Source organism: Ranitomeya imitator, chromosome 2, assembly GCF_032444005.1.
Source record: "Ranitomeya imitator isolate aRanImi1 chromosome 2, aRanImi1.pri, whole genome shotgun sequence".
Taxonomy (NCBI): domain Eukaryota; kingdom Metazoa; phylum Chordata; class Amphibia; order Anura; family Dendrobatidae; genus Ranitomeya; species Ranitomeya imitator.
In genome coordinates, this window is record NC_091283.1 from 673,055,378 (window position 1) to 673,072,119 (window position 16,742).

At 42.8% G+C, this 16,742-nt stretch overlaps 1 protein-coding gene across 2 annotated transcripts in view; it reads right to left on the reverse strand.

Annotated features, from left to right (window-relative positions):
• Positions 1-5,171: 5,171 nt before the first annotated feature.
• The window catches only part of ECHS1 (enoyl-CoA hydratase, short chain 1), a 189,127-nt gene continuing 177,556 nt past the window's right edge, over positions 5,172-16,742 (reverse strand). For both annotated transcript variants that reach the window (XM_069753051.1, XM_069753050.1), the window contains 2 exons: positions 5,397-5,464; positions 5,172-5,316 (listed from right to left, as the gene is read on the reverse strand). In XM_069753051.1, coding sequence (XP_069609152.1) covers positions 5,251-5,316; positions 5,397-5,464 — 134 coding nt within the window. In that variant the 3' untranslated portion in view covers positions 5,172-5,250. The remainder of the gene's footprint in view (positions 5,317-5,396; positions 5,465-16,742) is intronic.

A 16,742-nucleotide genomic window follows, 5' to 3' on the forward strand; every position in this document is an offset into this window, starting at 1 on the left:
CCATGCCTGGCCCATGTGCTTAATCTTGTGTTTCAGCGGTTTCTCAAAACCTACCTGGAGCCACTTGTCAAAGTACGCCACCTGTGTGCCCATTTTAGAAAGTCAGCTACATCTTTGCCACCCTTCCCATGCTTCAGCAGCGCTTGCAACTTCCGGCTCACCGACTGTTGTGTGATGTCCCCATGTGATGTAACTCTACAATGCAGATGTTGGAAAGGATTTGTGCACATAAGAGGGCAGTTGTTGACTATCAGCATCAACAGGGTAGTCGGTATTCAGTTTAGACTCCACACATAAGACCTCAGGAGTGGACATGGATGTCAGACATGTGTACCATCCTACAAAACTTTAAGGACTCCACCAAGATATAATGAGCAGAGATGACGCCATAATTAGCATCACATCCCACTTCTCTGTGTTTTGAAAGGCTCTCTCCTCACAATCAAAAAGGATGCATTGCAGGCGGAGCATGATGAGATGGAGCAAGGAACAATACAGTGTGATTACACACATCCCAGCCTCATCTTATCCCAACGTGGATTGGGTGATAATGAGGAAGAACAGGAGCTAGTTTTATGCGCTGTAGATAGCACTACAAGCATAACGGTCATACCATCTGTTCAGCGTGGATGGCCTGAGGACAGGGAGGAGGAGCACGGTCAGTCGTCCTCTTGGTGAGGACACAGAAGTCTTGCCTGTTAGTCTGGTATGCATGGCTGAGTTTGTGTTACGCTGCCTTTCCCATGACCCTCACGTTCTTAAAATTTGGGGTGACCGTCATTTCTGGTTGGTGACACTTCTAGACCCACGCTACAAGGAGAACTTTCTCTTATTCCTGAGGCAGACAGGTCTACTAAAATGGGGCAGTATCTGAGGGCCCTTGTTGCAGAATTATTAAAAAAATTCCTATCTGAAAATGCAGGCGGCAGAGGTCAAAGTTCATTGGACAACCAAGGAGTACAGGCGAATGAGAACTCCAATCCAGCAGAGGCAAGGGAACACTGGCAAAGTTCTGGGAGAGTTTTCTCAGACCCTCCCATGGCACTGGCCCTGAGGCGAGGGGTACTCTCCCAAGGAGTGCAAAGTTTTGGAAGATGCTGAGGGAGTACCTTCATGTCCTCCATGATTCATCTGTGCCTTTTAATTATTGGATGTCCAAGCTGGACACGTGGCATGAACTGGCTCTCTACGCCTTGGAGGTCCTGGCCTGCCCTGCCGCTAGCGTTTTGTCAGAGATGGTTTTCAGTGCCGCTGGTGGAATTTTAACTGATAAGTGCATCCGCCAGACAACTGAAAATGCTGACAGACTGACTCTTATAAAATGAACAAGGGCTGGACTGGGCCAGACTTCTCTACACCACCGAATGATAGCAGCATAACAAACTGAAATCCAGTCTTTTTTTGGGAGGTATATTCCCATGCACCTCTTCACATCCACACATAGGTATACACTTCCTGATTTTGACTATTAGCTCTTGTCGTCCTCGTCCTCCTCCTACTGAGGTGCACTCAAATTTTTGGCAGCCCTTGCATTCACTGCATAGTCAAAAAGTATAGGAGACCCACTTACTAATAATTGGAAAATTGTTTTATGAGGCCTTCCTCAATGTCTCTTCCAAGGGGTGCATCCAAATTTGGTGCAGCTCAAGCATTCACTGCATAGGCAAACAGTATGGGAGACTCACCCCCTTTTGGGCCTCCACCCGTCAGGACCCTCAGCATGGAGTGGGCTGCTTTCCCACTGAAACTTCCATCCACTGGTATATCTCAACCAGTCCGACCAGTTCATCGGCATTCCGCTGATCACCCTGGGCAACCCAAGTCTGTACGGGCCTTGGCAGGGAGTGCAGAAACTGGTCCATCACTACCCATTCTACCATGTGGGCAGGCGTAGAGGACTTTGGCTGCAGCCACTTCTGGACCAGGTGCAACAGATCAAACATTTGGGAGCGCGGTGGTTTGTCCTGGTGATATGCCCAATGGTGAACCCGTTAGGCCTCGAGTCATTTTTACCTCCAAGCATGCAAGAATCTCCATTTTTAATTTGCCATACTCATTAGCGTCCTGCAAAGCAAAATCATAGGTTTTCTGGTGTTCCCCTATCAAGCATGGTGCCACTTCCTGTGCCCACTGCTCTAGCAGGAGTTTCTCCCTCTTGGTGAACCTTTTAAAAACACTATCAGGTAGATTCTTCAGCCTCAACAATGAAGTTCTCCACTGCACGCTGTTCTGTTTCAACAATGCAATTCTCTGCCGCAGTTTCTTCAGCTTCAACACACCAATTCTCCACAGCCAGTTCTTCAGCCTCAACACTGCAGTTGACTGCAAGTTTTTCAGCTTCAATATTGCAATTCTCCACTGCAGGTTATTCAGCCTCAACACTGCAATTCTTCACCACCGATTCTTCAGCCTCAACACTGCAATTCATACATTGCTTCCAGGTGGCCCTCCTGTATGTCTCTTCAAAGGGTGGTGCTGGGGTGCTTCCAAATTTGGGGCAGGTGCTGCTTTCACTGCATAGGCAAACAGTATTGGAGTACCAACTTCCTAATATTGGGAACATTGCTTTCAGGTGGCCGTCCTGTACGTCTCTTCAAAGGGTTATTGGGGTGCGTCAAATTCTTGGCAGCCCTGCCACTCGCTGCATAGGCAATAAAAGTATAGGAGACCCACTGTTTAATAATGGGAACAACAAAGTATAGCCGGCTGATGGATGAATAGTAAAGGCCGCCTGATGGCCCTATAAAAATAGGCTTTGTGACTTTCAGAGGAAGTTCCTTAACATATTTCCCAGGAAAATCCATTTTGTATGTTTTATTGTGAGTCTGTAAAAGTGTTGTGACTCTGACAATATTGTTCACAGCAGTGACCTGGGAGTCAGAAATGTTTCCAGGGGTCTTCCCTATGATGTTCCCATGTCATTTGAGCACTATTCCCATCAATTCCTGCAATTTATAGTCCCTCTAAAGTCCGCCGGGGGAAGGAACACTGTAAAAATGCTCGAGTTTCCCACAGACTTACATTGGGCTTGTTGCCCGGGTCGAGCACCCAAGCATTGCAATATGCTCGACCCGAGCCCGTCACTCGTAGACAGCTATTAAGTCTCCTCTTAGCCTTCTTTTTTACAAGCTAAATATTCCCAGATCCTTTAACCGTTTCTCGTAGGACATACTTTGCAGTCCACTTACCATCTTGGTAGCTCTTCTCTGAACTTGCTCCAGTTTTTCTAATGTCTTTTTTTAAAATGTGGTGCCCAGAACTGGACGCAGTATTCCAGATGAAGCCTGACCAAAGAGTAGAAGGGGATAATTACTTCACTTGATCTAGACTCAATGCTTGTTAATACATCCTAAACCAGTGTTGGCCTATTTTGCTGCCGCATCACACTGTTGACTCATGTGCAGTCTGTGATCTATTAGCATACCCAAGTTTTTTTTCCACACGTGCTGTTGCTTAGTTCTTTTTCTCATTCTGTAGATGTTATTTTTATCTTTATCTTGCCCAGTAAAGCTCACTGGAAAGTAGTTTCCTGGCTATGTCTTCTTTCCTTTTTTGAAGATAGTGGCATTTGCCCTTCTTTAATCTTCTGGGACTTCTTGTGTTTTCCTGGATTTTCAAAGATTCAGGCTAGTGGTTCTGCAATTTCCTCTGCTAACTCTCAGTACCGTAGGATGTAATTCATCTGGACCAGGGGGTGTAAATTCATTTAAATTAGCTAAGTATTCCCTCACCATCTCTCTGATTATGGATAGTGTGGATTCTTCTATTCCTTTAATGGTACCGTGAAGAACAGTTGATGTTACATTTATTTTCTTCGAGAACACAGATGCAAAATAGGAATTTAAAAATTCGGCCTTTTCAACATCATTTTTGACCATTTCCCCCTTTTCATCCTGAAAAAATTCTATAGCATCTTTGACTTTTCTTTTGTTTTTGGCATACCCCCCAAATCATTTTTACTGCATTTGGAATCCCTTGCAAGCCTTACTTCATTACTGGCTTTAGCTCTTCTAACTATTGCCCAGCATTCCCTGAAAACAGCATTATATTCTTCTTTAGATATGCCCTCCTCTTTCCTTTTATTTTTTCATTTTTATCGAGTGATTAAATTCTGTGTTCATCCACTCTGGTCTCTTTAAAACCTTTTAAATGCTTCCAATTCTTCCTTCTTTTTGGGATTGATACCATTTGTCCGGTGAGAATTTCATTTAGCAAAATCTCACATCCTTCTTGGACATTTCTGTCCTTTAGAACATTCAGCCATTGGGCCTTTCTTATTCTCTTTCTGAGTCCCCTAAAATCTGCCTTTCTGAAGTCTGAGTCCTCACTGGTCTTCCTCCTCTTGTAATCCAAAATTCTAAGACAGCATGATTGCTGCCTCCTAAATTCCCAGCCACCTTTTACTTTTTCAACGATTTCCTCCTTATCTTAAGTCTGTCCAGGTGGCCTATAGTACACACCTACATTAGTTTCCTCTGTTCTTCTCGCCTTGACTTCTTACCCAAACAGTTTCTACAGAGCTACCAGTCTCTGAAGCTTGGATCTCTGTGGAAATATAGGTTTTCCGAACATACAATACCTCCTCCCTTATTTGTAACCCTATTTCTAATAAGTTGTAGCCTTCAAGGTTTGTATTCCAAGCATGGGTATCATTAGATCAAGTTTCAGTGATGTCTATTAGAGATGAGCGAATATTGTTAGCGCCCTCCTTTTTCGGCAAACTATAACGCTTACCGAAGAAGCTGCTGCAGGAACCCGGATTGCTCCCGATAATCAGGTGTCCGGCGCCGCAGCTTTACATGTCAATATAGCTTGCCAAATAAGGAGGGAGCCGACGATATTCACTCATGTCTAATGCCTATGACAACATATCTCACTTCCTGTGTTAGCAGCTCCAATTCTTGTTTGTTTCCCATGATCAGTTCATTTGTTTAGACATTTTGTTTTGTAGTCAGCTTCTCTATTTTCATTCAGTTTGTTTTTATAAAAAGAAAATAAAAAGAAAACCAAATGATCACAGTTGTAGGCATGTTCTTTACATGAACTCATGCAAACCCTAAAAAACAAACAAAAACAGTGAAATTCCAGGTGGTGAGGTAGCAAAACATCTAAAAAGCCAAAGGGAATGATGCACTGGAAGACATTCTCTAGAGAAATTAAGAAATAGCATCACTGATCAACTGAAAAATTTTATTGTTTTGGAATGATTTTAATTTTTAAAACGCATGCAGTTCATCCAATGGTTACTTTTCATTGGTCATTAAATTTAGCCTTCCTCTTCTCTAAGAAAGCAGTCATTCCTTCTTTACGGTCATCCTACAAAATAAAATGACAAGTATTAAATGATGCATTTTCTACACCATTATACAATTGTTACACTTAGTCTTCACACTTACAGTAGCAAATGTTGAGTGGAAAAGTCGCTTTTCAAGTCTGTTACCCTCTGACAAAGGCAATTCAAATGCTGTGGAAAAACAGAGACAATAAGTGTTTATTTTCTTTGATGGCTGCAAAAATGCAATGGTAGATATAAAACACACTCCTGGAATCCACAGTCCTGTATTTGGCAATTCAAATAATTTTAGTCTTGCTATATATACACATACACACATATATACAGTGGGGGAAATAAGTATTTGATCCCTTGGTGATTTTGTAAGTTTGCCCACTGAAAAAGATATGAACAGTCTATAATTTTAAACGTCTGTTAATTTTAACATTCAGAGATAGAATATCAAAAATAAAATCCAGAAAATCACATTATATAAATTATATAAATTTATTTGCATTTTGTAGTGAGAAATACGTATTTGAACCCTCTGGCAAAGAAGACATAATACTTGGTGGCAAAACCCTTGTTGGCAAGCACAACAGTGACACTTTTTTTGTAGTTGATGATGAGGTTTGCGCACATGTCAGGAGGAATTTTGGCTCACTCCTCTGTGCAGATCATCTCTAAACCATTAAGACTTTCACTTGGCAACTCGGAGCTACAACTCCCTCCATAAGTTTTCTGTGGCATTAAGGTCTGGAGACTGGCTAGGCCACTCCATGATCTTAATGTGCTTCTTTTTTAGCCACTCCTTTGTTGCCTTGGCTGTATGTTTTTGGTCATTGTCTTGCTGAAAGACCCAGCCACAGCCCATTTTTAATGTCCTGGCGCAGGGAAGTAGGTGGTCACTCAGAATTTTACGGTACATGGCTCCATCCATTCTGCCATTGATGCGGTGAAGTAGTCCCGTGCACTTAGCAGAGAAACACCCACAAAACAAAACAATGTTTCCACACCTCCACGCTTGACAACGACGACAATGTTTTTTGGGTCACAGTCAGCATTTCTCTTCCTCCAAACACAGCAAGTTGAGTTACTGTCAAAGAGCTCAATTTTTGTCTCATCTCACAACAGCACCTTCTCTCAATCACTTACAGAATAATCCAGGTGTTCATTGGCAAACTTCAGACGGGCCTGCAGGATTTTAAACCTTTATGGCGTAATGTATTACCAATGGTTTTCTTCGTGACTGTGGTCCCAGTTGCTTTGAGATCATTAACAAATCCCCCCCCTCCCCCCCGTGTAGTTTTAGGCTCATGATCAAGGATACCCGAGGTGAGATTTTGCATGGTGTGCCAGATCGATTTCGATTGACAGTCATTTTGTATTTCTTCCATTTTCTTACTATTGCACCAACAGTTGTCTCCTTCTCACCCAGCGTCTTACTTTTGGTTTTGCAGCCCATTCCAGCTTTGTGCAGGTCTATGATCTTGTCCCTGGTAACTATGTACGACAACTGTCTAATGCAGGTAAACAAGTTGATTAAGAGCATCTAACTGGTGTGTAGGAGCCAGAGCTCTTAATGGTTGATAGGAGATCAAATACTTATTCCTCATTGCAAAATGCAAATAAATTTATATAATACTAGCTGAAGAGCCCGGCGTTGCCTGGGCATAGTAAATATCTGTGGTTAGTTATAGCACCTCACTTCTCTTATTTTCCCATCACGCCTCTCATTTTCTCCCTCACATCTCTCATTTTCTCCCTTACATCTCTCATTTTCCCCCTCACTCCTCCCTAACACTTGACATTTCGACCTCACATCTGTCAATTTCACTCCTCTCATTTTGCACTCACTTTTCATTTTCACCTCACACCTCATTTTCCCCTCAGTATATACATATTTGTCATCTCCCTTATATATAGTATACACCTGTATGTCATCTCCTGTATATAGTATATACCTGTATGTCATCTCCCCTGCAAATAGTATACACCTGCTGTATGTGATCTCTTCCTGTATATAGTATATACCTGTATGTCATCTCTTCTGTATATACTATATACCTGTATGTCATCTCCTCCTATATATAGTATATACCTGTATGTCATCTCCTGTATATAGTATATACCTGCTGTATGTCATCTCCTCTATATACCTATGTGTCATCGACCTATGTGTCATCGACCAATCAGAGACACGGGATATCTACGTCCTTTATGACATCATCGTCGCTGTGCTCGTCGCTGATTGGTCGAGGCCTAGCGGCCTCGACCAATCAGAGAGGTGAGATTTCCAGGACAGACAGACAGACAGACAGAAAGACAGACAGACGGAAAAACCCTTAGGCAATTACCGTATATACTCGAGTATAAGCTGAGATGTTCATCCCAAATTTTTGGGCTGAAAGTGCCCCTCTCGGCTTATACTAGAGTCACGGTAGCGGTGGGGTCGGCGGGTGAGGGCGCTGAGGTATACTTACCTAGTCCCAGCGATCCTCGCGCTGTCCCTGCCTTCCTCCCAGTCTTCTGTGCTGCAGCTTCTTCCCCTCTTCAGCGGTCACGTGGGACCGCTCATTACAGAAATGAATAGGCGGCTCCACCTCCCATAGGGGTGGAGCCGCCTATTCATTTCTCTAATCAGCGGTGCTGGTGACCGCTGACAGGAAGAGGCTGCAGCACAGAAGACGGGGAGGAAGGCAGGGACAGCGCGAGGATCGCTGGGACTAGGTGAGTATGTAATATTCACCTGTCCACGTTCCAGCCGCCGCTCCATCTTCCCGGCGTCTGCGCTCTGACTGTTCAGGTCAGAGGGCGCGATGACGCATATAGTGTGCGCGGCGCCCTCTGCCTGATCAGTCAGTGCAGAGAGACGCTGGGAGCTGCAATCAAGAGAGGTGAGTATGTGTTTTGTTTTTTTTTTATTGCAGCAGCAGCGGCCATGGCACAGATTTATGTGCAGCATCTATGGGGCACAATGAACGCTGCAGAGCACTATATGGGGCATCTGTGCAGCATCTATGGGGCACAATGAACGCTGCAGAGCACTATATGGGGCATCTGTGCAGCATCTATGGGGCACAATGAACGCTGCAGAGCACTATATGGGGCATCTGTGCAGCATCTATGGGGCACAATGAACGCTGCAGAGCACTATATGGGGCATCTGTGCAGCATCTATAGGGCAATATGAACGGTGCAGAGCACTATGGGGCATCTGTGCAGCATCTATGGGGCAATATGAACGGTGCAAAGCACTGTATGGGGCACAGATATTGGGCAAAAATGAACGGTGCAGAGCATATATGGGGCACAGATATGGGGCAATATGAACGGTGCAGAGCACTATATGGCACAGCTATGGGGAAATAATGATCTATTTTTATTTTTGAAATTCACCGGTAAATGCTGCATTTCCACCCTAGGCTTATACTCGAGTCAATAAGTTTTCCCAGTTTTTTGTGGCAAAATTAGGGGGGTCGGCTTATACTCGGGTCGGCTTATACTCGAGTATATATGGTATATATATATAGATACCTGTATGTTTGGGGCTGTGTCTCTGCAAAGGGACCAGGATGACTGATCCGTGTACATGAAAGAATGAATGGGGCCATGTATCGTGAGATTTTGAGTGCAAACCTCCTTCCATCAGCAAGGGAATCGAAAACGAAACGTGGATGGGTCTTTCAGCATGATAATGATCCCAAGCGGTGACCAGAAAAACGTCCACACGGAAAATTGCCAATTGCAGCATCAAAGTTTTAGATCTATGCTATTTCAGATGTAAGGTGACGATGTTCACCTTTCACGATATGTGTAAAATGCCCACAAAAAATTGCCCCCAGACATGAATACCCACAGGAAAACAGTAGAGAGTTATAGATGAGATGCTCTGCAGGACAGAGAATAACATAGATTTATAGGTTAAATGCTATGTAGGACAGGGGGATAATATGCAGGTATACGCGAGATGCTCTGCAGGGCAGAAGAATAATATAGAATTACAGGTGAGATGCTCTGCAGAGAATAGTATAGAATTATAGGTTAAATGCTTTGCAAGACGGGGATAGTATGCAGGTATAGGTGAGATGCTCTGCAGGGCAGGAGGATAATATAGAATTATAGGCGAGATGCTCTGCGAGACAAGAATGGTATAGAATTATAGGTGAGATGCTCCGCAGGGCAGGAGAATAATATGCCAGTCAATGCAGTGAAAAAAGAAAAATTTTATCGGGTATTCTAGAATATGCATGTCCCCGTAGTATATGGACAATAATGATTCCAGAATTCGCGGCAGATTGTGCCCGTCGCTGATTGGTCGAGGCAGCCTTTATGAAATCATCGTCGCCATGGCAACCATTATGACATCTACGTCGATACTGTGCCCATCCTGAATCAGAAACGTGGGATTTCTACGTCCTTTATGACATAATCGTCGCTGTGCCCGTTGCTGATTGGTCGAGGCCTGGCGGGATTTCCAGGACAGACAGACGGAAAAACCCTTAGGCAAATATATATATATACTAGCTGAAGAGCCCGGCGTTGCCTGGGCATAATAAATATCTGTGGTTAGTTATAGTACGTCACTTCTCTTATTTTCCCATCACGCCTCTCATTTTCCCAATCACATCTTTAATTTTCCCCCTCACATCTCTCATTTTCTCCCTCACACCTCTCATTTTCTCCCTCACTCCTCTCATTCCCCTCTAACACTTGTCATTTCGACCTCACATCTGTCATTTTCTGATCACTCCACTATTTTCCCTCACTCCTCTCATTTTGCACTCACACCTTTTCATTTTCACCTCACACCTCTCATTTTCACCTCAGTATATACATGTTTGTCATCTCCCTTATATATAGTATACACCTGTATGTCATCTCCTGCATATAGTATATACCTGTATGTCATCTCCCCTGTATATAGTATATACCTGCTGTGTGTCATCTCCCCTGTATATAGTATATACCTGTATGTCATCTCCTCCTATATATAGTATATACCTGTATGTCATCTCCTCCTATATATAGTATATACCTGTATGTCATCTCCTCCTATATATAGTATATACCTGTATGTCATCTCCTCCTATATATAGTATATACCTGTACGTCATCTCCTTCTATATATAGTATATACCTGTATGTCATCTCCTCCTGTATATAGTATGTACCTGTGTGTCATCTCCCCTGTATATAGTATATATCTGTGTGTCATCTCCTCCTGTATATAGTATATACCTGTAGGTAATCTGCTCCTGTATATAGTATATACCTGTGTGTCATCTCCTCCTGTATATAGTATGTACATGTATGTCATCTCCTCCTGCATATAGTATGTACCTGTATGTCATCTCCTCCTCTATATAGTATATACCTGTGTGTCATCTCTCCTGTATATAGTATATATCTGTGTGTCATCTCCCCTGTATATAGTATATACCTGTTTGATCTCCTGTATTAGACCTCGTTAACACGTTATTTGCTCAGTATTTTTAACTCAGTATTTGTAAGATAAATTGGCAGCCTGATAAATCCCCAGCCAACAGGAAGCCCTCCCCTGGCAGTATATATTAGCTCACACATACACATAATAGACAGGTCATGTGACTGACAGCTGCTGTATTTCCTATATGGTACATTTGTTGCTCTTGTAGTTTGTCTGCTTATTAATCAGATTTTTATTTTTGAAGGATAATACCAGACTTGTGTGTGTTTTAGGGCGAGTTTCGTTTGTCAAGTTGTGTGTGTTGAGTTGCGTGTGGCGACATGCATGTAGCGACTTTTGCGAGATGAGTTTTGTGTGGCAACATGCGTGTAGCAACTTTTTCTGTGTCGAGTTGCATGTGACAGGTTAGTGTAGCAAGTTGTGTGCAGCAAGTTTTGCGCATGGCGAGTTTTGCGCGTGGTGAGTTTTATGTCTGGTGTCTTTTGAGTATGTGCAAGTTTTGTGTGAGGCAACTTTTGCATGTGTTGCAAATTTTGTGAATGTGGCAATTTTTCCGCGTGTGCAAGTTTTGCGTGTGGCGAGTTTTCCATGAGGTGAGTTTTTCCACTTGTGGCGAGTTTTGCGTGAGCCTAGTTTATGCATGTGGCGAGTTTTGCGCGTGGCGAGTTTTGAGCGGTGACTTTTGTGTTTTGACTTTTATGTGGCGAGGTAGGTGTATGTGTGGTGAAATGTGTGCTGAGGGTGATATGTGTTCAAGCACGTGGTAGTGTGTGGCGCATTTTGTGTGTGTGTTCATATCCCCATGTGTGGCGAGTCTCTCATGTCGGGGCCCCACCTTAGCAACTGTACGGTAAATACTCTTTGGCGCCATCGCTCTCACTCTTTAAGTCCCCCTTGTTCACATCTGGCAGCTGTCAATTTGCCTCCAACACTTTTCCTTTCACTTTTCCCCATTATGTAGATAGGGGAAAAATAGTTTGGTGAATTGGAAAGCACGGAGTTAAAATTTCACCTCACAACATAGCCTATGACGCTCTCAGAGTCCAGACGTGTGACTGTGCAAAATTTTGTTTCTGTAGCTGCGACGTCTCCAACACTTTTCCTTTCACTTTTTTCCCCATTATGTAGATAGGGGCAAAATTGTTTGGTGAATTGGAAAGCGCGGGGTTAAAATTTCACCGCACAACATAGCCTATGACGCTCTCGGGGTCCAGACGTGTGACTGTGCAAAATTTTGTGGCTGTAGCTGCGACGGTGCAGATGCCAATCCCGGACATACATACACACACACATACACACATTCAGCTTTATATATTAGATATATATACATACACACATACAGTGCCTACAAGTAGTATTCAACCCCCTGCAGATTTAGCAGGTTTAACAAGATGCAAATAAGTTAGAGCCTTCAAACAAGAGCAGGATTTATTAACAGATGCATAAATCTTACAAACCAAAAAGTTTTGTTGCTCAGTTAAATTTTTATAAATTTTAAACATAAAAGTGTGGGTCAATTATTATTCAACCCCTAGGTTTAATATTTTGTGGAATAACCTTTGTTTGCAATTACAGCTAATAATCGTCTTTTATAAGACCTGATCAGGCCGGCACAGGTCTCTGGAGTTATCTTGGCCCACTCCTCCATGCAGATCTTCTCCAAGTTATCTAGGTTCTTTGGGTGTCTCATGTGGACTTTAATCTTGAGCTCCTTCCACAAGTTTTCAATTGGGTTAAGGTCAGGAGACTGACTAGGCCACTGCAACACCTTGATTTTTTGCCTCTTGAACCAGGCCTTGGTTTTCTTGGCTGTGTGCTTTGGGTCGTTGTCTTGTTGGAAGATGAAATGACGACCCACCTTAAGATCCTTGATGGAGGAGCGGAGGTTCTTGGCCAAATCTTCCCATGGATGCGGACCAGATGGCCAGGCCCCTTAGCTGAGAAACAGCCCCACAGCATGATGCTGCCACCACCATGCTTGACTGTAGGGATGGTATTCTTGGGGTCGTATGCAGTGCCATCCAGTCTCCAAACGTCACGTGTGTGGTTGGCACCAAAGATCTCGATCTTGGTCTCATCAGACCAGAGAACCTTGAACCAGTCAGTCTCAGAGTCCTCCAAGTGATCATGAGCAAACTGTAGACGAGCCTTGACATGACGCTTTGAAAATAAAGGTACCTTACGGGCTCGTCTGGAACGGAGACCATTGCGGTGGAGTACGTTACTTATGGTATTGACTGAAACCAATGTCCCCACTGCCATGAGATATTCCCGGAGCTCCTTCCTTGTTGTCCTTGGGTTAGCCTTGACTCTTCGGACAAGCCTGGCCTCGGCACGGGAGGAAACTTTCAAAGGCTGTCCAGGCCGTGGAAGGCTAACAGTAGTTCCATAAGCCTTCCACTTCCGGATGATGCTCCCAACAGTGGAGACAGGTAGGCCCACTCCTTGGAAAGGGTTTTGTACCCCTTGCCAGCCTTGTGACCCTCCACGATCTTGTCTCTGTTGGCCTTGGAATGCTCCTTTGTCTTTCCCATGTTGACCATGTATGAGTGCTGTTCACAAGTTTGGGGAGGGTCTTAAATAGTCAGAAAAGGCTGGAAAAAGAGATAATTAATCCAAACATGTGAAGCTCATTGTTCTTTGTGCCTGAACTACTTCTTAATACTTTAGGGCAGGGGTCCCCAACTCCAGTCCTCAAGGCCCACCAACATGTCATGTTTTCAGGATTTCCTTAGTCTTGCCCAGGTAATAATTGCATCACCTGTGCAATGCAAAGGAAATCCTGAAAATATGACCTGTTGGTGGGCCTTGAGGACTGGAGTTGGGGACCCCTGCTTTAGGGGAACCAAACAGAATTCTGGTGGGTTGAGGGGTTGAATAATAAATGACCCTCTGAAAAGACTTTTCACAATTTTTAAAAAAAATAAAAAAAGAAATAACATTCTTTTTTGCTGCAGTGAATTTCACACTTCCAGGCTGATCTACATTCCAAATGTCACAATGCCAAGTTAATTCCAAATGTGTAAACCTGCTAAATCTGCAGGGGGTTGAATACTACTTGTAGGCACTGTACATATATGTGGTGTGTGTATATATATATATATCTATATATATATATATATATCTATATATATCTATATATATCTATATATATATATATATATATATATATATATATATATATATATATATATATATATATATATATATATATATATATATATATATATCTCTATATATATATATATATATATATATATAATTGCTTAAGGGTTTTTCCATCTGTCTGTCTTTCTGTCTGTCTGTCCTGGAAATCCCGCCTCTCTGATTGGTCGAGGCCGCCAGGCTTCGACCAATCAGCAATGGGCACAGCGACGATGATGTCATAAAGGACGTAGAAATCCGTTTCTGATTCAGCGACGGGCACAGTATCGACGTAGATGTCATAATGGTTGCCATGGCGACGATGATGTCATAAAGGTTGCCTCGACCAATCAGCGACGGGCACAGTCTGCCGCGAATTCTGGAATCATCATTGTCCATATACTACGGGGACATGCATATTCTAGAATACCCGATGCGTTAGAATCGGGACCACAATCTAGTATAAAAGTTGTGCCAGCTTCTAGCTTTCTATGGCGGCTATTGAAGCAAAAGTATGGCAAAAGTAAAAAAAAAGTGGAAAAAAAAAATAAATTTAAGTTTAAGTAAAAATAAGTTTAAATCACTCCCCTTTCGCCCCATTCAAAATAGAATTAAAAAAAAAAAAAATCAAACCTACACATATTTAGTATCGCCGCGTTCAGAATCGCCTGATCAATAAAAGAAAAAAGAAAAAAAGGAGAACCTAGACATGTTTGGTGTCTATGAACTCATGACCAGGAGAATCATAATGGCCGGTTAGTTTTAGCATTTAGTGAACCTAGTAAAAAAGCCAAACAAAAAACAAGTGTGGGATTGCACTTTTTTTGCAATTTCACCGCACTTGGAATTTTTTTCCCGTTTTCTAGTACACGACATGCTAAAACCAATGGTGTAGTTCAAAAGTACAACTCGTTTCGCAAAAATAAGCCCTCACATGGCCATATTGATGGAAAAATAAAAAAGTTATGACTGGGAAGGAGGGGAGCGAAAAACTAACACAGAAAAACTGAATATCCCAAGGTCATGAAGGGGTTAAGGAGGTCTAATAACAATAACTTCAGTTTATTAGACAATCATTGCATACCTGCAAGTTAGCCATTTTACTGCAAATCATCTATTCTCCTTAAGTATGATATGCATCGTGTTGCAGAGACCTGTCGTGTCCCTGCACTTCGATACATGCTGGCGGCACAGTGGCTATGAGCTGACGTTGGAGGTGCAGCCACAGGGAGCGGCACATGACAATGGCACACACTCCAATGTCAGCTGCTTGGGCTGTGTGGTGGCTGCAAAAGACACTGGGTGACATGGGAGCAGAAGTAAAGGGGATTAGAATGTTTCGGTTTTTAATTATGCCTTAGGGGCAGAACAGGGACACATACACTAGGATTGAGGACCATGTAAACCAGGATGGGGACATAGAATCGGGCCACCATCTAGTCCTGGTATATAACGCATCGGGTATTCTAGGATATGTATGTATATAGCAGCCACATACTATATAGCACAGGCCACGTAGTATATAGGAGCCATGTAGTATATAGCATACAAATAGTATGTGGCCTGTGCTATATAGTATGTGGCTGCTAAATACATACATACATATTGTAGAATACCCGATGCGTTGTATATAACGCAGCCCACGCAGTATCTAACAGGCCACGTAGTATACAGCAGCCATGTAGTATATAACACTGCCCACGTAGTATATAGCAGCCATGTAGTATATAGTACTGCCCACGTAGTATATAGCAGCCATGTAGTATATAGTACTGTCCACGTAGTATATAGCAGCCATGTAGTATATAGTACTGCTCACGTAGTATATAGCAGCCATGTAGTATATAGTACTGTCCACGTAGTATATAGCAGCCATGTAGTATATAGTACTGCCCACGTAGTATATAGCAGCCATGTAGTATATAGTACTGTCCATGTAGTATATAGCAGCCATGTAGTATATAGTACTGCCCACGTAGTATATAGCAGCCATGTAGCGTATATAAATTATATATATATATATATATATATATATATATATATATATATATATACACACATACATACAGTGGGGCAAAAAAGTATTTAGTCAGTCAGCAATAGTGCAAGTTCCACCACTTAAAAAGATGAGAGGCGTCTGTAATTTACATCATAGGTAGACCTCAACTATGGGAGACAAACTGAGAAAAAAAAATCCAGAAAATCACATTGTCTGTTTTTTTTAACATTTTATTTGCATATTATGGTGGAAAATAAGTATTTGGTCAGAAACAAACAATCAAGATTTCTGGCTCTCACAGACCTGTAACTTCTTCTTTAAGAGTCTCCTCTTTCCTCCACTCATTACCTGTAGTAATGGCACCTGTTTAAACTTGTTATCAGTATAAAAAGACACCTGTGCACACCCTCAAACAGTCTGACTCCAAACTCCACTATGGTGAAGACCAAAGAGCTGTCAAAGGATACCAGAAACAAAATTGTAGCCCTGCACCAGGCTGGGAAGACTGAATCTGCAATAGCCAACCAGCTTGGAGTGAAGAAATCAACAGTGGGAGCAATAATTAGAAAATGGAAGACATACAAGACCACTGATAATCTCCCTCGATCTGGGGCTCCACGCAAAATCCCACCCCGTGGGGTCAGAATGATCACAAGAACGGTGAGCAAAAATCCCAGAACCACGCGGGGGACCTAGTGAATGAACTGCAGAGAGCTGGGACCAATGTAACAAGGCCTACCATAAGTAACACACTACGCCACCATGGACTCAGATCCTGCAGTGCCAGACGTGCCCCACTGCTTAAGCCAGTACATGTCCGGGCCCGTCTGAAGTTTGCTAGAGAGCATTTGGATGATCCAGAGGAGTTTTGGGAGAAT